This window comes from Dermacentor silvarum, chromosome 2, assembly GCF_013339745.2.
Source record: "Dermacentor silvarum isolate Dsil-2018 chromosome 2, BIME_Dsil_1.4, whole genome shotgun sequence".
NCBI classification, from domain to species: domain Eukaryota; kingdom Metazoa; phylum Arthropoda; class Arachnida; order Ixodida; family Ixodidae; genus Dermacentor; species Dermacentor silvarum.
Genome location: NC_051155.1, coordinates 135,898,803 through 135,918,952, shown reverse-complemented (window position 1 = coordinate 135,918,952; position 20,150 = coordinate 135,898,803). Strand labels below are relative to the sequence as shown.

General features: G+C 42.7%; 1 protein-coding gene across 2 annotated transcripts in view; it reads right to left on the bottom strand.

Moving 5' to 3' along the window:
- The window catches only part of LOC119441804 (carcinine transporter), a 29,285-nt gene that overhangs the window by 6,509 nt on the left and 2,626 nt on the right, over positions 1-20,150 (bottom strand). For both annotated transcript variants that reach the window (XM_037706426.2, XM_049661636.1), the window contains exons 2-10: positions 19,231-19,632; positions 17,478-17,581; positions 16,808-16,962; positions 14,390-14,558; positions 12,087-12,216; positions 11,590-11,681; positions 8,546-8,760; positions 6,100-6,281; positions 3,676-3,854 (exon numbers count right to left, since the gene is read on the bottom strand). In XM_037706426.2, coding sequence (XP_037562354.1) covers positions 3,676-3,854; positions 6,100-6,281; positions 8,546-8,760; positions 11,590-11,681; positions 12,087-12,216; positions 14,390-14,558; positions 16,808-16,962; positions 17,478-17,581; positions 19,231-19,632 — 1,628 coding nt within the window. The remainder of the gene's footprint in view (positions 1-3,675; positions 3,855-6,099; positions 6,282-8,545; positions 8,761-11,589; positions 11,682-12,086; positions 12,217-14,389; positions 14,559-16,807; positions 16,963-17,477; positions 17,582-19,230; positions 19,633-20,150) is intronic.

Here is a 20,150-nt window from a genome sequence, read left to right as displayed (position 1 = left end):
AAATCACCTGTGGCAGATAGCATAATTCTTATCATTGCGCTGGGTTATTCGTTGAGGCGGACATTTGTAGCATGAGAAATCGAAACACATGTTCAACTAATTAAGGAAAATTCACTAATTAACTTTTTAGTTAATTACTTTATGACACATATTCCAATTTACGAATTGTAGCCGGTGAGCTTATCAGGCGTATCTACTTGGAATGAATTTCCAGAATGACACCAGTTTGGATATATGCACCATCAAACTCGCCGTAAAAATGCACTGTTCCACTTTTTTACCTAAATGCTGTTTTATACATTGAAGCACAAAAGTAACTGGAACGCCCATGTATTTCGTCCCACACTTTGGGAAATAATATCTCGAAACTGGTGTCATCCTGGAAATTCATTTTAAGTGGATGCGCCTTGCAAACTCACCAGCTACAATTCATAAATTGCAATATGTGTTGTAAAGTAATCAACTAAGAAGTTCATTAGTAAATTTTTTTTAATTAGTTAAATACGTGTTTCTATTTCTCGTGCTACTAATGTCCACTTCTTTGAATAACCCAGCTCAACGATAAGAATTATGCTACCTGCCACAGGCAATTTTTTAAAATTCCGTAAAGCTTCATTTTGAACACCGAGTATATAATCTACTATGTCGTTTATGTAAACCAGAAATAAGAGCAGACCCAGAACGCTACCTTGCAGTCCACCTGATGTCAAGCTTACATATGATGACTTAATTGGATTTAGAACGACACAGTGTTCATAACTACTTAAGTAATTCCGGATCCAGGTTTGCCGTTTAGCATTCATGTTTAAGAAAACGAGCTTGATGTCTAACAGATTGTGAGGTACTGTGTCAAATGCTTTGGGAAACTGAGTGTTAGAGCGAGTTTTAGACTGAGACTTAAACTGAGAAACTGAGTGTTATACTGAGTCTCAATACATCATGGAAGCGCCTCTTCGATTTTCTGGCACATGCTGCTAAGGCTGTCCGGTGGTATTGGCACCCAGAATTTTAGCATAATCTCTCTTCTCTAAACCACTGATATATACTCATCACAGCCTGTGTCTCTTAAACAGACCCTAAAGCAATACACTAAATCAGTTGAGACCAATAAAGTATTGTTTGAGAACTCTATCGTCGTTAATTTCGCGACAATATTTTGTTTGTCAGAAAAGAAAATGAAGGTCAAACTTTAAATTCTTTAATTTCGCACCGAAACCGCGAATCCAGTACGTCAGTGTGACGTCACCAATTCCAAAGTAACTTTCGTATCCTAATCACGTTCAGTTTAGTGAAAGTTTACGAAACTTGCCATGTTCAGTCATTGGCTCCTTTAGAACCTAATGCAATCCATTATTACCCATAAAAATATTAACTAAGACATAGGAGAGGCCGTCCGAAATTCTCATGTCACAGCGGGCTGGTGCGGAAACTCCAAGGCGGCGTTGCCACCCGTATTTAATTGCACATTTTATGGCTTACTAAGCGTCTTCTCACGGTAAGAGTGGTGTTTCTGGTAATGTAAAAGGGTAATTTACAAATACAGGTGAAATTACTTTTCTCTTTAGTGTCCCTTTACACAGAACCACTAGAAGGACACCCCGTATGTCCAGGTTAAGTCCAACACTGACAACATATTTATGCAGGGTGTCTCAACTATCATGCACCAAGATTTAAAAATATGCAGATGCCACGTAGCTGGACAGAACCAAGGTAATGTTGTTTGCCGTCGCTTGGAGATGAGTTATTCAGATTATTTTTTCATTACACCTCATTACATAGTCTTAATTAATCAGATTCTCAAATATTATAATTAGATGAAAAGTGTCAAACAGCAAAAATTAGAGCAACATGAAAAACTCCCAATACAGCTTTCCGTTGCTCAATACGTGCTACATAAAACAGTTTTTCAGAGCGTGAAAGAAGCCCGTGATTACACACAAAGTTCCTCGAGCAGCCAGTCGCACAGTAATTTTGAGTGTATTCGAGGGCTTCTTTCACGCTCGGAAAAACATAAGGTGCTTCTAGAAGTTTCGGAAAACACAACTGTGCCTTTTGTGGCCTGTCCATTGAATGCATTGCATCTTGTGCTTACTTCCATAATGCGATAGTAGAAAACCAAACAGCTTGCATTAAATGCACCCAAATTTTCTTTCCCTGGCCAACAGATAATGCCCCCTTAACGACCCAGTGCCACATCATTGTTATATTGTTTTGTGTGGCATATTTCATTGTGTGGCATATTAGGCTATCGTAAAGTTTCGTAAACAGAACAATAAAAAGTTGCAGTTCTGCTCGAAGAGCAAAGCATTGACAGCGATAGAAGTATTAAATTATTACACAATGAAAGAGTCAGTTTTATAGGCGGTATAAATTGCAGTAAACATTCCCTTACTAATTAACCCTTTCCCTACCGTAGACGAGCTGAGCTTGTCCACACGGTTTGTACCGCTCCCACCGAAGACGAGCTGGGCTTGTCCATGCTGAAACAAGCGCTTGCGCACTGCTGCCTTTAAGCTACCCTGATGAATTTTGCTTAGTTCTCTTTGGCTTCAATAAACAAAAAAAAAAAATAAACACGCTCTCAAAGCTTCCATCTTGGCTGAAAAACGTTTCGATGCTGGCAACTGGGATTTAAAAATGGCGTCCCCCTCTGTGGGTGCCTGCAACGACTCCGCTCCGGAAAAAAGAAAAAAAAAAACTTTTGTTAACAGATGTTTCATCGGACTCGGGAAGTGAAGAAGTTTGGTTCTTCTCCAAGAGTGGCAGCGAGGATACTGAGCAGCATATCTTCTCGGAATCATCGGATTCTGATCACAACAGCGTCTCGACGTGTCGGCAGTGGACTCCGATAGATGTAAAGAACCCTCCATCGCTGCATCCTAGGTTTGTATCACGGCCGCGCCTGGCAGAAAGGTACCCATGACAGAGGATGGAAACTGTGCGCGGTATTGCTACAGAAAATCAGACAATCTCTGCTGTGCAGTGCAGTGAAGCCAACCCTCTCTCCATATCAAAAAAAAAATTATTTTGCGTCTATCTTACAAATAAAGTGTCTTTAGGGATATGTTTTGGTTGTTTCAAGATACGTAGAATTAATTAGGGCAATAAAAGAAATTGATATTCTTGTATTATTTTTCGCCAAAAATCTCGTAGGGAAAGGGTTAAACACATGTGGTGCCATGTGCCCAATTACAAACATTAACAAATTTCACTTGATGACCACGAGCATTTGTAGTCTCAATGGTTGTGTGATGAGGAGCACTGGCAGCACGGAGTGCGCAAAGCGAATGTCTTGTGCTGCCACTCCCTCTACCATTTCAACAGTGCAGTGCCTCCAAAACTCAGCAGATGAAGTAACCTCCGAAACTCACGGGCAGCACATGCACCACTGTAGCTGCGACAGCACAGCACCGGTGATGGCAGAAACATGCTTCACATACAATTTCTATCTCAATAAAACATTATCAAATGACTCTTCCTGTACTTTCTGTACTTGAATGTGTAGTCTTCGGGGTGTCCCCAGCTCCCCAAATCTACACATTCTCTTCTTTCTAGCTTTCTCTTCTTGAAAGGTCACATTCTGAACCAGGAAAATCAGATCAGTGTGCCAGAAAATCTCAATAGTTGGCTAGAAATTATCAAACATTCTGAATGACAGAACTAATAAAGACTGACCCTTTGTCCCCAAGGCAAGGAAAATCCAAGATGCGCTGGTCTGCTCCAAAGAGTTCCCCATCTTGCAGGGTTTGTGGCATGTGCTTGCCTTTGGTTTCAGGCAGGAACAGGGACAGGATACTCAGAACAAGCGACATGACGCCAGTGATGAGCATTGGGTACGTGGGGTCCAGGCGAGACTGCAGAACACACAAAGACAGATCATTGGCAGAAATCGATGAAGATTTCACGATTAGAGGCCACTAGGAATGGCTAAAGATCAAAATTATTGCCCAAAGGATAGCACACGAGCCATAGGGGAATGTAACCTAACTGCTTTTTAAGAGACTGAAATCCAACAGCCTGTTAAGAAGTGATCTTGCTACCCTGCATTCTAATTAGAGAGTTGCAGCAAAAAATTGTGTTCTGATTGTTTATATACTAGTGTTGCATAAATAGAGGAGTGCTAGGTGTACATAACTCTTTCTGCTAGACTTCTGGTCGAAGTCCGCTTAAATATCACATTACTTAACCCCCCTCCCCCCCCTCAGTTCTGTCCACAATAACATATTTACTCGATTGTAACGCGAGTTCTTTTTCCAGATTTTTGCTAATTGAAGTCAATCCTCGCGTTACAATCGAATACCGAAATTCAAGTTGTCTAAAAAGTGCAATGATGCACCAAATTCTAATCAACAAGTGAAATGTGCGAGTGAAAGCGTGCGAGGGACGGGCGCTTTCACGGAGAGCGAACACACGGCGAAGAGCAAACGCGACGTCTCCATCGCGCAAGAGACCGTGGGGGAATAGGAGGGAGTGAAGGGAGTATCTCGCGACCGGGCGCAAGGGGAACTGGTGACTCAATCACCCACGCGAAAGGAGGAAAGCAGGAAGGCAGCGTGGGAGAGAGGGGGTGCGGCTTCTACTCTGCGTACTTGTACTTTGCGCGGCTGCGGGCTATCGCGTGCACCGTATCTTGAAAGTGATCTCCACACGGCTTTGACCTTTGTATGCGCTGTGCTTTCGGCCGCTCAGTTTCCGTTGAAGCGATAGACCGCACGAACCTTGGCTCGCTGCTGTCGGCACGTTTGCTCACACTAGCGTTTTAATAGTGGTTGTCTGCGGTCATCAAGTGTAATCTATTCATGTTTGCTTGTGCGCGTTCAGACCATGCTTGTTAATTCAGTTAGTAAGCAAATGTGTCCAAGTTTATGCAGCCGATAAAACTATGATTCTTACTCCGTATAACTCTCTATTAATTTGCTATTGCAATTGCATGCTTTGCCTTTCGGGCGAAACTGCAACTTTTTCATGCATCCGGTGGTCTCGCATTACTTTAGCGATTTTCTTTTTTTTTTTGCTGGACGCAATAAAAAGTCACCCCTCGCATTACTTTCACAGTTTTATTTTTTCTTGGTGGCCACAATGAAAAGTCACCCCTCGCGTTACAATCGCGGTCACGATACAATCGAGTAAATACGGTAAATCCAAAGTGGATGTCGCCTGCGGTGACGCCACTCAAGACATGTCGATTCCACTGCAACAGCATGGTGGTGCCATCTGTCAAAGCTACGGTGAACACCAGGTTTTTGCTGCGGCCATGACAGATGGCGCCACTGTTACATTGCAGCAAATATAAATTTTTTTTAGTGGTAACACCGCAGACAACACCAACTTCAGACTTCTCATGCACAAAACTGCTAAACAATGCCCGCTAATGTGATAAACTAAACTTCATGTAAAATGGTACCTCTGTGCAAAATTTGAGCAGTGATCAGCCAGCAGTTTTGCAGAAAGAGTCGTGCATAAGCAGTGCTCCCATTTACACAACACTTGGTATGTGGACAAGCAAGCATAAATTAAATTAAATTTCAAACAATTATACATCAAACAACGAATGAACTTCTAACTCTATAAATTTTTGACACAGATTGTAGGCCACTGCTAATGACTTTTTCACTGCTACAAAACTAATATAAAAGCAACAAACTCTGTACCAAGCCTAACACTTGTCCTTCAATGCGATGTAGCACCCGGTGTTCTTTCGCTGATCTCATGTACAGTAATTTAATACTATATGTCACGGCCTCAAATATGGACTATCATAAATTTTCAGTGCCACAGACCAGCCCCAACGCTACATTTTATAGCACATATGGAACCTGAATAAGCTGCCACGACAACAGGAATATTACATGCCGACAGAATCTGGTGTCCTTGAAGATAACATCTTTCCCAATCACACAGAAAAGGTGTTTTGTGGTTATTGAAAATGACATCAAGAAAAAAAAGAGCCTTCACAAAAATGTAGAGAATCTGCCCAGAACTAAACTATGAAAGATCAACTTGCAATGGCCACACACACAGGCTACAATCAACTTTAATTTAGGGCTAAAATCAGCCCTAAAGCAGATAAAGTAAAAGCTTATGCTGCCCATCACTTACCAAATAGACAATAGATGGGCTAACATAAAGGCTGAGGGTGCCGGCAAAGCGGAGCAATGCTAGGCCACGACCCCTGAGAACGGTCGGGTACACCTCAGCAGAATATTGCATGATGGTGTCATACTCGGCTGTCAGGCACACCCTCATTAGAAGGCTCAGCACCAGTACAGAAGTGTGGGAACCTGCACAGAAGGCGATTTCAGAATGCACCATCAACACAATAGAATGAACATAGGCACTGGAATACTTATGCATGAGCCTTGGATTAAAAAAGAAAATACGAGACTTAAAAATGTATCTTTGGCCTACCATTTGTGAAACTGTAAGCTCTTTCATTTCCAGAAGGCAAGAGCACCTTTCTCATGAAGGGCAAAGCATTAGCGATATGTAAAATAATAATGAGTAGCTTTAACAGCTTGGAACATAACATCATTTTAGTTATGGCACCAACTCAATGTCTGCCTTCTAGCCTGTACATCTTCTTTGGCAAATGTACTTCAGATGTGAGTGAATGATAGGGTCTGCGATGGCCAGAACGTTGAGACCCACTGCCCTAGCGGACTGTTGTTTACAAAGTGGCAACAGGCTCTTCATACTTCAACCACCTTTTCTCAAAACAACTTGTTCCATAAACTTTGCAAGGATTGAGTTTCAGCCTTGTTGATGCATCTTTTCTAGTGCTTAGCATGGAAACTTGAGACAAAATGGGCAGAAGTCGAGACACACAAGTACTATTTTCGCACACAAGTACTTTCAACAGTTGAAAATGGTGCTTATGTGTGTCTCGACTTCTGTCTGTTTTGTCTCAGGTTTCCGCTCTAAGCACTGGAAAACATGTTCCATCTCTGTAACAATCTTTCATAGAAAATCACTAGCGAAATTCCGATAATGTAAACAATGGAGCTGAGAAAAACCACAGCTGCTTCAAACATTTACAGTGACATTATGGACTGATTAAGTCCTACATAATATAAGGTGTCCAGCATGAATAGGTGTGCACGTGATGGCACAGCGTCATCACACAAAAGCACTTTTCAGATCTAGCATAAAGAATTATAAAAAAACAGTCATGCATGCTGGATCGCTTGCCTGAGGCAATTGTTGGCAGGAGGTGCTCCATGCAATCAGTCCTTAATATAAAAAGTTAATGAAGTGGCAGGCATTGAATGCTCTACAAGAGAAGGTTTAACATCAACAGGCATCAGCAAGCAGAGCAATTACAAATCACACACAGGACACCAGCTGCAGCATTAGCAGAGCATGTTCTATCCTACAGCGTAGTAGCATAGCATCCAGCAGAGTTTGCAGCAATATTTCTGTGCGAACAAAATGCTTAAAGATGAAGCCCCACACAAGCAAGCCGAAAGAGTGACTATGCAAAAAAAAGCACTTTCTCAACAAAGGCATAGCAGATAGCTCAAGCCAGGGGTATTACTAAAACCACATGGTTTAATGAACTCTGACACGTGCAGACAAACTCAGCAAGGCAAGACCTAAGATTGCTCACGCATTGTAACAAATGCCTGCGCTGAATCAGGACCAGGTACACTTTCCAACTTAGCCCACAAACTCTTTAGCCAGGGCGTGGCTGTTGACGAAACCTCGGTCCACCATTTTCAATTCAGAAGCAAATCCCTTTCAAGCAAAAAGAACATCTTTCCACTAATCACTGATAAAGGCACAGCCTGTTCAAACACCACATAAAATGATGACCATTGTTTATGAAATATGAACGGCAAGCACCTCTTTAAATATCAACTCTTAGCATGTGTGAATTTTGTTCAACCTGAGGCACCTTCTGCAGAGAAGGTAACGCTTTAAATTAGATAGGACGTCCAATACAATGGGATGATAAGCTTTCGGGACTGCCTTATGGCATAGGAAAACAAACTAGAAAAAAGAAACTGTAAATACGAATCGGGTTGTTCGTTTTTCAATTCGGTTATTAACACCAACAGTTTCCAGTAAGATTTGCAGATTTTTCTGTAGCTAACCATATTTGCTAGCATATTCCTGACACAAAGGAATGAACATTCTTCTGAAGGCTATTTCAACTGTAGTGGTGTCGCTGATTCTATGATAGGTTTCCTTTGCTTTGAGTTTAGTTGCTTTTCATAAGAGTCCAGCCAATGAAACAACATGGAGCAAAGTGTGCAAACACTGTAGAGAACTGCATTAAAACTAGATAAGTTCATTTACATTTGCCCCTTCCTTCCGAGTCAAGCCAAGGACTTCTAAAACATCCCACATATAGCATATCAGACAATAATAAACCTGATTCACCTGGTTTCTGTTAAGCTCCTCGCTGTTCAAGTACCTATCCTCTCGAGGAGAATATAGAGTAATCATACAGGAGCTTGAACTACAAATACAAAATTTAAGCCATGGTAATAATCTCCGATGTTTCCCTCTTTGAACGTTCAAGTTTTGCTTTTGAAATATTCACCGTTGCGGAAGAGAATGGACAGGATGCCAACAATGCCAGCAACACCCGTCACAATAATCATGGGCCAGCGACGACCAAGCGTGTCCAAGCCAAACAGCACAAGCAGCATTCCAGGCAGCTCCACTAGGGAGCCCAACGTGTACGAAATGTATACATCTGTGCCAAGGAATGACGTGTTGTAGACATTGGTGTGGTAGCAGCAGTACGTGACAAACCTGAAAATTCGAAGAAAAAAAGTATGTTGAGCACAGAATCACTCCTAAAATATTACTCATGAGCTAAAACGGGTGCGCATTACAATCGAGGGTGCGTTAGAACCGAGGAAATACGGTAAGCATTTTTTTTCAAATTTTCGTGCCGAAACTGCATATAACGAAATCCTCTTTATAACGAAGTTTTTCGGGAATTTGTCAATTTCCTTATACCCAGGTTTAACTGTACACGCACTTTGAACTCCCTTTCCCTGCCACATTCGATGTATTGAACACTGCGCTGCGCCGCGCCCCTGCAAGTGCGCTTCTCTTCACGGAGACACAATGACTTCTCGCGTATTCTGAAATATTAAATACTATTCCTATTGGCTAAGGAGTCCTGCAGCTTCCACGGTGCTGCAAGGAACTATACTGAGATAGTGCACAAGTTGTGGGGTCTCACACGTGCTCTTGGGACAAAGGAACGACAACACAGTAGTGCAAACAATCACAAGGGCATTTATTGCACCTTTCATACACTAATGCCTGCTAGTCGAATTACTACGCCAATGAGCGCAATGAATCAAAGAGGTCCGACTCACCACGATCGGATAGCGAGCGAATATGTTCACCCCATGCTGGTTACCAACACCTAGTCGTTCGCGTGTACAGTCATGCCAACAACATGCCCCATTCCGGTGCCCCGCTTCAAAGCCTCGTGAGACGGTCTCACAGAGAGCATGTCGGCACACGCACGGGTACATCCACGCCACTCAACAATTCCCAGCCAAAGAGAACAGCCTCCTCCCTTTCGCACCTTAGTAACCCTGCTGCTAGGTTGCGTTAGCAGCACAACACTTGCACCATCTCTCGTAATATGCCACAACCACACCAACCACCGCCGCCGTAAAGCCACGCGGCGAAGCCAGATTACAAGAGACAGGAGCCATGCTGGGAAAACAACATCAGGGGACGTGTGAGAGTCGCGCATCCCCACAAAGTGTATGTCATACGCTGCATTTGTCTACAAAAAATGTTGAAATCGAACTGGGGCTCTATAAGCAGTAACTGCTGAAATCATATGCAGTCATATATATCAAACTCAGATATATCGAATTAATCTCAGCATCGAACAGCTGTAAAATCTTCTTGAATATACCATTCAAAAGTCTAGCAATGTACTACACGCACTTTAAACTCCCTTTCACTACCACATTCGATGTATTGAACACTGCGCTGCGCCGCGCCCCTGCATCTCCCCTCTTCAGGGAGACGCAATCACTTCTCGCATCTTCTGAAATATTTAATACTGACAAATTTGAAACGGCACTGTATTGGCATATGCTATCAAACAAGAGATTGAATCTGAAGGGCAGTACATGCCACGAAGGAAAAGGTGGCAGGGTGAGAGTCTTAGATTTGCTCGCTGCAAATATGGATGGCTCGTGCAAACCGCAGCTGTTCGTTATTGGCAAGAGCAGATCGCCACTCTGCTTCAAGAAGATGAAAGGCCTCCTGGTCCAATATGTGTTCTACAAGAAAGCGTGGATGACATTCAACCTTTCCCAGTGTGGCGGCAGGCATGGGATGCTGAACTGGAGATGCTGAGCAGCGGGGTTTGTCTTGTAGACAAGGGCTTTCCGCGAAAAACGTTTTAGAATTGCGCGAGCGGCCAAAACGAATCTGACCCGAACCTTTACTTGAATTGTATTTTTACATTACAGTTTGATAAGAAAACCACCACATGCCACACCCACACTTTGCGAAAAGACCGATGCGGCAGCTGCGCACAAGACTCATCACTGTGAGATTTGCAGGTCTGTGCTGAATGCAAATGATTCGTACTCGCATGGTCGCACGTGAGAGGGCATGGACTCGGAGGTTCTGCAAGCTGAAAGACACTTTCAAAACTAACAATGTGTATGTAGTGTCAACAGTCACCGACGAAGAGGCCAGAGGGGAAGATTCGGGACATACTGGTCGCGAGGTGTCAGAGCACTGAGCGACGCGCAAGTAGAGACGCGCAGACTATATAGAGCGGTCAAGAAGTGAGGACGATGGGTTCCAACAGGAAGTTAGTTCTGAACAACACAACAATCCACCTGGCTCATTGGCCACGTACAATGATCAGCGGTGTATTGTTGGTATTGTAACGCAAACACAGCCAGGCACGTTCACGCGCGATTCACAGTACATTTGCACTGATGGCAGCACGACGCGTATTTATACAGGCTAGTTTGCTTCCGGGGTCCATCCATTTCTACCTGATCTTGAATAAAGACAAGTACTCTCATGTGTGTGAGGTGCACTGCGGTCTCACGTCGGACGCTGTGGGCTTTTAGCATTACGATCTATATATCAAAGACCATTCCATAGTGTGACGGACTTGCAACGTTCGCGAGCGAAAAATAAGTCAACTTGTGTGCATTCGACACAGCCTTGGAGAAGCAAATCAGTAAGTTCCCACTTTTCACGATCTCTGGAAACTGTCCGAGACATGTGGAGATCTCAGATGAGCTTCAGATTGGCATATTCTATATCTTGAATTATCAATATATCGAACTATTTTGCGATCCCCTTCAAGTCCGATATATCTGAGATCGGCTGTTGTATGTTTAAAAAATAACATGCCCTGTAAAAGAAAGGGTAATAAATAAATAAATAAATCTAGCATTGGTAAATGAACAGTGCTAAGAAATAAGCAAACTACTAATGCACGTTAACTGGAGCCTGTTAACATAACCAAATAGCAAATAAGTTTCCAGTGAGATTTCTAACACCCAAAGACCGCGGCGGGTCTTGCCAAGCATTCTGAATGTCATAGTGCAATACTTGGTCAACTCAGAAAATTACCATGCACACAGCATCAGCAGCGAATGCTTGCGAATCCTGGGTGTGCGGAACAAGTCCAGAAATGTCACCCTCTTGGCATCTTCTTTGGCCCCCTGAAATGTGTAACAGAAATGGTCTCAGAAAGAGTTTGAAAATGAAGTTCGTGCACAGCAACTTCACAATAAGGAAAAAAAAAAACTACACCTGCTTGCAATCACTTTTCACAATTATTACCAAAACTACAAGGGAAACCAGGCTGTGATCATTGATCAACATTTCACAAGTTTAATGTAATGCATTAATACATTAACATTGTACATTAATCTAATACAATTAAATTGACATATTATTCTACTGCACTAATGCAACTGCGATCTCCTTGAATATTTTGTGCACACAGTTTGTGGAAATGCTACAGGGAGTGTTCGTTGCAATGACTCATAGCAAGCACCAGGCAAGGTTGCTAGAGGAAGGCTCAGCTGAAAACAGATGTACATGTAGTGAATTGGGAAGCACACCCGATCTGCCTTCAGCTCCAGATTCTCAGGGATGTCCCTCTTGTTGAAGAAGGCCACCCTGCGCAAGTATTTCACTGCATCCTCATTCCGGCCTCGTGTCAGCAGCCAGCTGGCAGATTCTGGCACAAACCTGCACAAGCAAAGGACTTAAGTTTTAAAAAAGTGTTACAGGATGTAAAAATGTCAAAAATAAGAGCAAAGCCAAACTGTACATGAAACCACGACACAATCACCAATGCTGTCGATTCATGACAGTTCCAGAAGGTTATTGTGAAAGCTAACAAACATCATGCAGAACAAAGCGACTGACTATGCACTGACCAAGCCATGCTGAAAAGTCTTTCCTGCCACAAGAACGACCCGTTTTTCCACTCTGTGCGACATTAAAATGAAGTGTAAACAACTAGGAAGATTGTAAATTATGCTTTCCTGAAGGGATGCATGAAAGGCGATGGACAAGGAAAGATGCAGGCACCTTAAAAGCACAAGGAGGTTCAAGCACTGTCACTACAGAACCTGATGGCCTACTTGGGTGTTTGTTTGAGAGTGCTTGGGCAGGGCCATAAAGGTGGTGAAAAAAACCTGAAAGGCCAGTTGCAACATAATTTTCGACTGCATAAAAAGCCAAGTTTAAGATTATGTAGACGCAGAGGAGCCTCCTTGAAAAATATGACGTTTGAAATACGAGCAGAAGCGTCCCGAAAAGCCATTTTTGATACTGAAACTGAATGAAACACCGCCATTACCGCTCACCGGAACCACACACGCATGACCTAGCGCGTGGCTTCTCGGCATGACCTCCGAAACTACATCAGCACCACCCATGCAATTTCTGAGGCCACGCTGTTGTAGAGCACAGATACCGCAGCCTTCATGCAATGCCGCAATGAGCCCCCTCGCCGTAGAAACATTCGGAACTACCGCGTGCTCTAAGTGGTATCTGCAGTTCCCCAGGTGTGGCGATGCGAGCCAGCCCGAGTGCCCGGTGCTTGCAGCATGCTGAAATGTCTCAGACACAGAGTGCTGGAACTTGGGTCATAGCAACACCGCCAGGTGCACCACATCGTCTACTTAGGTGCTGTTTAAAGGCTACTGACAAAAAAACTCTACACATTTATACTACTCATTTAAAACAAATTTAGCCAAAGCAAAAGTTTGTTGCAGTTGCCCTTTATAGCTGTATTACAAGAATAACCGAGAATGAAAGTGATGATCCTGCTTCCTTATCATCAATGGAGCCTGCTAATGCTAACAGTAATGGTTAGTTGCTCTTTTACATGACCTTTGCAACGCTGCCAGAGTACTCTGAAACAGTGGCCTAGCCGGGGTTGGAACACTAGAAACGTGCCCCACCTCCCTCCTCGAAATTCTTGTGTTAGTATGTGGCTTTCCCAGCCCCCTCCCCCCTTCCAGTCCCCAGTCAAGCGGGTTCTCTTCCCCCCACTCCCCCTGAAAGACATTTTTGGCTGCACCACTGCTCTGAAACAACCACTTCAATATGCCAATACTGCAGTCGCAAGATTGCACTAATTTATGCAATGCTTTTGTGCTAACCTACCGGCAACCCTCCTCATAAAAAGAAAAAGAGAGAAAAATAAAGAAGAAAAAGCAAGTCCAGTGCAAATAAAAAGCAAGATGAGCAAGTGCAGTTATTGCATGAATTTGCAGACAAACTAGATTGGGGCACTATGTTTATTTTAGTCGAATGTAAATAATCACGTTGATGATGACACATTTGGCATTGTTTGGTGCAAGGGCCAAGCAGGGCCAAAGAGCACCAGGCCAGTGTTAATGAGTTCGCAATGGAACAGCGAATTACATGAAGTAGGTGAGACATGGCTGTAAAGGGACCTAAATATGGTGGCAGTAGAATGCACAATATCTATGTAATAAAATTATGCAAATGACTAATGAGGTGTATTAGGAACGTGAGAGACACATTACGAAATGCTGGTGTAGTGAAATTTTTCAGTGACAAAAGTTTCATCTTCAAAGCGACAATCACCTTCAAATCCCTTCAGGCTTTAAGAGAAAATGACAGACACTCACACAGCTAATGTGGAACATTAATGGAGTTACAACCTACCTAGGAACACACTTCCAATAAAATTTACTGCACAGTGCAGATAAAGATAGCATGAGCGTGTTTAATTTTATCACGCAGGAGTAAATAAGCCAGTTTAAACTGACAGGACAGTTTACAGTTGGTCCTGATGGTTCTGAAGTAGGTCTGAGGCATTTTTATGAAACTTTGAAGCCCTACTTGGACAGCACAACATAGAAAAGATGATGCTGGTATGTACCTCATGAAGACGACAACCAGCAGCAAGGGCATGCTTGTACACACAGACAGATAGGTCCAGTTATGAATGCCATAGGCCAACCATGGACACAGCATTGAGAAGATGATGTATGACAGTGCCCACAGCACTATGGGTAATGTTCTCCAGCGAGGTCCTATGTATTCAAGACCTGCAAGATAACCAGAAAAAAAAAAACTTATAACATGTGCGTTATCTATAACTACTCTCACATTTCATTATGTCGATCACATTTCTGTACATAGCATGCCTGCTGACAACTTCCTGGCTGTCCATTTAAAGTACATGGATGGAAAAAAGTGTTCAGCACTTTCATATCAGCTTAGATAACGCTAAGTTCCCTCATTCTGATCGTGTAAAGAATTTGGAGATACATAAACAGAGATTATTCTTTTATATTTATAAAGGAAGCCAATTATGTTTACAAGGTTCTTCAATATGTTGACTGACAAGAGTTTATAGCGTCCCAAAACAAAATTGGGGCAATGATAAAGACCATAGTGGAGGGCTCTGGATTAATTTTGACCACTCAAGTTTATGACCACTCAACCACCAAATTCTAAGTCCACGAGCTCTTTTGGATCCAGCTCACATCATATGCAGCCACCATTACCAATAATCAAACCCACAACCTTACACTCAGCAGTGCAATGTCACAGTCACTGAGCAACCACGGCAAGTGTCAACTACTCATGCAAGATTTATGCCTCAGACCTCAAACAAAATGCGTGCTTGTAATACATGTTTGCCTATGTCAAAAAGTAGCAACATAGCTAAAAGGCAAATACAGCAAAAGCATGTAAACCAATACATCCTAAAAAAAAAAGTTGCACATCAGCTTGTGTAAGCAACCTCTGTCCGTACATTGATAGAAATTTCAGTGAAACTCCTTAATTCAATCTTCAAATAATTCAAAGCCAAATATGCTCATCCTGACAAGAAAATATGAATGGATAATGGCTGTGTGTGTCACACACCTCCTTCCTATGAGTATTTAGACTTTCTAGGCACCACTATTTCAAACATATCAGTGTTCTCCAAGCAAAAGAATACAGTGTCATGTAGTAGAGACGGTAAAGAAAACAGTCGCAAAACTGTGAATGAAGGAATAGACTTTTTATTGGGCAAACCTGTGCCCACAAAAGCAAGTTGCACTCGAAGCAGAACGATAGCGGCAAACACAGTCGGTGATCGTCGAAATCTGATCAGCGGCGAAACGTGTCTGCTTTTTACATGAATCATCGAAGGTTCCAGATTAATCCCTGGTGCCCGTGTGTCTTCCAGAAAGTACTAGACAATTCGCGACGCTCGTACAATCAGATTACATAAGCGTTGGTAACAACAGACAACGGATAGAAGCATCGATAACATTCGAGAAACTTCTGACACATGCAGGCACATCCTGCGCCAAGCGATAACGTTTAACATTTGTTAGCCAGTGAAAGATAAACATGCACACGTGTCAATAGTTACTATAATGGACAAAGAACAGCAAATTCAAATGATTATGTGCAACTCATTAAAATTTAAACACGCCACAGCAAGTGCTCGGCAGGAGAAAATCAACTGCCTCCACACAATAAAAAATATGTGAATAAAAATTATTGCACAATTTTTGTTCATGCTAGAAGTGTCCCATTTGTTCTTCATTTGCACAGAATAGTACACACTTGTACCATATGGTAAACTTTCTTAGTTTTGTCAAGGTAAAAGGAAACATCCTCCTACGTAACTTGTAAATTCACTCACAATAAATTAAAACTGAGTGAGCGAATAAATGAGTTGCTGAGTCCAATAAGGCCCATGCTCCAAATTTTCTTTTCTGACAGAAAAAAGATACTTTAAGCAGTGCAGCAAGGAGAAAAAAGTTGCAGTGGCTTAGCTCGGCTATGCCAGGATATACGTAGCGTTAGCAAAGGTTCAGCTGATTATTCTTAGCTTTCCTGGTTGTCTCCTACGCTCAACCGCTAATTGCCAGGCAACTACTTCGGGATCCGATGAGTCAAGCTTCTCCGTTCTTCTGCGCTGTTGAGCAGCATTTGCGCTCTCCTTCTCCATGGCTATACCACACTGGCAAACGCCAGTCAGAAGCGCAGCGGCTCCAGCGCAGTGTCAGACGGCGACTGCACAGCGAGCGCGCGCCGGCGCCAGTGCGTCTACCACGGCTACGACGTCACTCCTCTGGAATGCGCAGACCGGCAGCGGTGAGTCGCGCGCGGCGGCGGCGGAGTGCGCGAGAGGTGCCGGCTCCGGTGGCTCCGGTGCGCAAGCCGTGTGACATCACTGATCCTTGCGCATGCGCAGCACGGCTCTTGATGTGCCGCGCGAAACGGGCTTGGCTAGGCCAGTGTAGCTAACGCTACAAAAACAAATAAAAATATGTTAGGAGCAGGTACTCACTAAGCACATAAGGATCTTCTGAAAGTGGAATGATGCACATTCCCACAAGAAAGCGCAGAATGGTGAAGCCAACCAGGTTTGTCACAAAAGACGACACCAAGCCGGCCAGCCATGCCAGGGCATAGCTTAGAACTATTGATGGCTTTCGGCCATACCTGCAAAGGCAGCCAGATTAGACAGCGGCTAGGGCAATCACAACAGCTCTGCCACTAAACATTCTCATCGATCATTTTCAAGACAACTTTAGCATCAAGGTACATAATCCTCTAGTAAATAGCTGTTCTGAAGGCCACATCATAGTAACTAAGACAACTGTTTTTGACTCAACTGCTTATATTCTGTCGCCCAAAAATTCACGAATTTGTTTCCTTTCCTTGTGTGTCAAAAATTATGTACATGTACACACCAGCATCAATACTGCAAGCTCTTTCTACTTGCAGAACCTGTTCTGGATACTTTTAAAGACTTCAGACATAATAAATGTGTTCCAACAAAACATAACATGGCATATCACACAGTTTGCACGATTAAAACCAGTAAATAGGACAAGATATTGCATGCACATTATGTGGAAATTTCACAAATAATGATAAATGCATCAAGAAAGTGTGACCATGCATAAAGGTAAGCTGCAGAAGAGAAGAGCAGAATGTAAATAAATGACACTAACCTGTCTGCAATGAAGCCAAAAAATACTGAACCTATGCTGGTTCCAGCATAGAAAAAGGTTTGTATGTAATATGAGAGATGGCCTTGGTCACACACCATATTCAGCTAAGGAAGAAAACAAGAAGTAGATTTCCTAAGTTCTTTTTGTGGACACAGGCTAACGTTCATGAGAGGCTTTGTGACCTAATAACGATTTCTTGTAGCAACACAACCAGGTGAGCTAGTTGAGACATACCTATGAGCAAAGCACAAAGAAAAAGGCAGCAGACGAGATAACACAAAATGCTGTGCTCACTACTAATTGAAAGGTTTTATCACATGAGATGCAGTACATGTATAAATATAGGAAGCGAAAGAGGAAAACCACCTGGATTTAAAAAATGTACTGATAACCCAAAATGAATTCTAAAAACACCCTCTGCCAGGTTCTTTCTGGGCATTCTAGACTAGTATTTCCTAGACTTTGAAACATTGAAGAAAGCCCTAATTTGGTCTTGACCTAATCAAGCATTTCCAAGCCTCAAGACTTAGGTGCAGCAACTGCTCACTCCAAGTGATCATAACTTAATAAACAGCCTGGCAAAGCCAGTTTTGCAACAGTTCCAACACAGGCAAATAGTATTTCGGAAAGTAGTTGACACATCGAAAACTTGATATGATTTCTTGCACTAATGTTTTTCTCAGGCTCAGAAAAGCTGCTCAATGAGCCAACATTGCTGTGGTCTTTGCCTTTAAAAACAAGCTCTGCTCATTGTGAGACAGATAACATGGGCCTTCCAAGTAAGGCCTGCAATAAGGGTTAAATACAATACCTTCTTTGCAAGAGTGGTTGTGTTCCTAAAGTCATGGTTTCTCACAGTCAGACCAACATTTGGCAGACTGGGTGCTATGCCAGTGACCACTATGAAGGCTTAGTGTTACATGTAGGTGTGCCATTTTTTCAGAGCAAGAGCACACTATTCTGACTAGCAGCATGTGAAATCTTCTTGACACTCTTGCCATTCACTGCAACAGACTGTCTTGCATAACCCTATTGTCAGTATCCCTGCTTGAAAAGGAAGGTTGCAAATAAATCACATAAATAGAGCAGCAGTCCAGTTGTGTGCAGTCTCCAGGCTGCGTTCTTTCTTGTTTCAATGTGTTTCCACTTTCCTTCTTTTTCTCAGCATGTACAAACATTAGAAGGCCTGACTGTTGGGCTTATTGGTCATACATTCTGACTGTGATAATTTAGCACAAAGTGGCACACACTGACACGATGAGGTGATGAAGCGCATTCACATCAAATAGTGCATATATCATTGCGTGGTCTACCGTTGATAAACATGTTGATAGTGGTGTGCGTCCTTGTCTGTTTGTGGTCTGCGTCCTTATCCACCATTTTCTGCTAAGTTACCACAGTCAGAACATATAAGCACTTTACTAGGTAAGAAGGGCCAAGTCCTGTGCATTCTCATTATTTGTTCAAATATTTAAGCTGTTACCTCTTAAAATATTAACCCGAATTTTTTTTCTTGCTATCACTACCCAAACTGTTATACAGAACTTAATTACAACAACAAAACACACCTACACACACTTTCAAATGTTAATAAGTAGCACCAGGCTAAAAATATTATAGAAGATACTACACAGCAGCCAATGAAATTGATACCTGCCCCAACTCACTGATCAATAACAAATGCAATAATAGTTTAGCTTTTGCATTTTTAAAAGAGAACCAGGATGAAAGTCTTACAGGTTTGAATTCTTACCTCCGTAGCGATCGTTGGATAGAGGTTGCCAAAATTATAGTCCCAGCCATTTTGGCAGCCCACCGTGTCCCACGAAGCATTCACCTCTACAGTGCCAGCCTCAACAAGAGATGTCAAGTTGACATCGTACATTTGACACTGGCTGAGTGTTCCCTTGCCTTCTTCGTCAGGCGGCAAGGCCAGAGTCCTCAGGAGATCGGACGTGAGATTGGACGCATTTAGCAAAGCTTGGGGAACCTCAGCGAGACGGCACGAATAATGCTCGGGGATGAGGATGATGAAGTACTGGGTGAAGTAGACGAGCGCACAAAGAGCGCCAGAGGGAACCACCAGCAACATCACCAGCAGCTTCTGATAGGTGCCAAAGTCGCCTGCCCCAGATAGCGCAGAGTTGAAATCCATCTGCAAGAGATGCATGGCAAAGGGAGGAGACAGCATGTCACAGATGTGTTGCATGATGATGTCGATAAATTATCAGTGCTAAGTGCTGTTATAAAACGATGAGGAGGTAAAAACACATTTACAGAGAATATTTGTAGATGAAGGGCAGATGAGTGATGGCCAAGATAGCGAATGGACCGCTAAAGTCGGAGAGCACCATTCTGTAGTTATGTACACAACCTATATATCTTCCTTGTCATTACCAGATTATTTGCCTTGTCACACCATGACAACATCAAGGTCAACTAAACATGACTCACTTCTCAGTGGATGCTGTGAATGTGAGATGTCCTAAAGATTGCTTAAGAGTACCTTTATTTATCCCATTAAGCGAGGGAAAGAAATCCAAACGAAGAGCAACTACTCAGCAGCTTTAAATCTTCTGAGGCCCCTTACAGACAACAAAGGTAAGGTCAGCAACAACTCTCCGCTAGACATTAAAATATAAAATAATAGACATAATAGATAAACATATACAT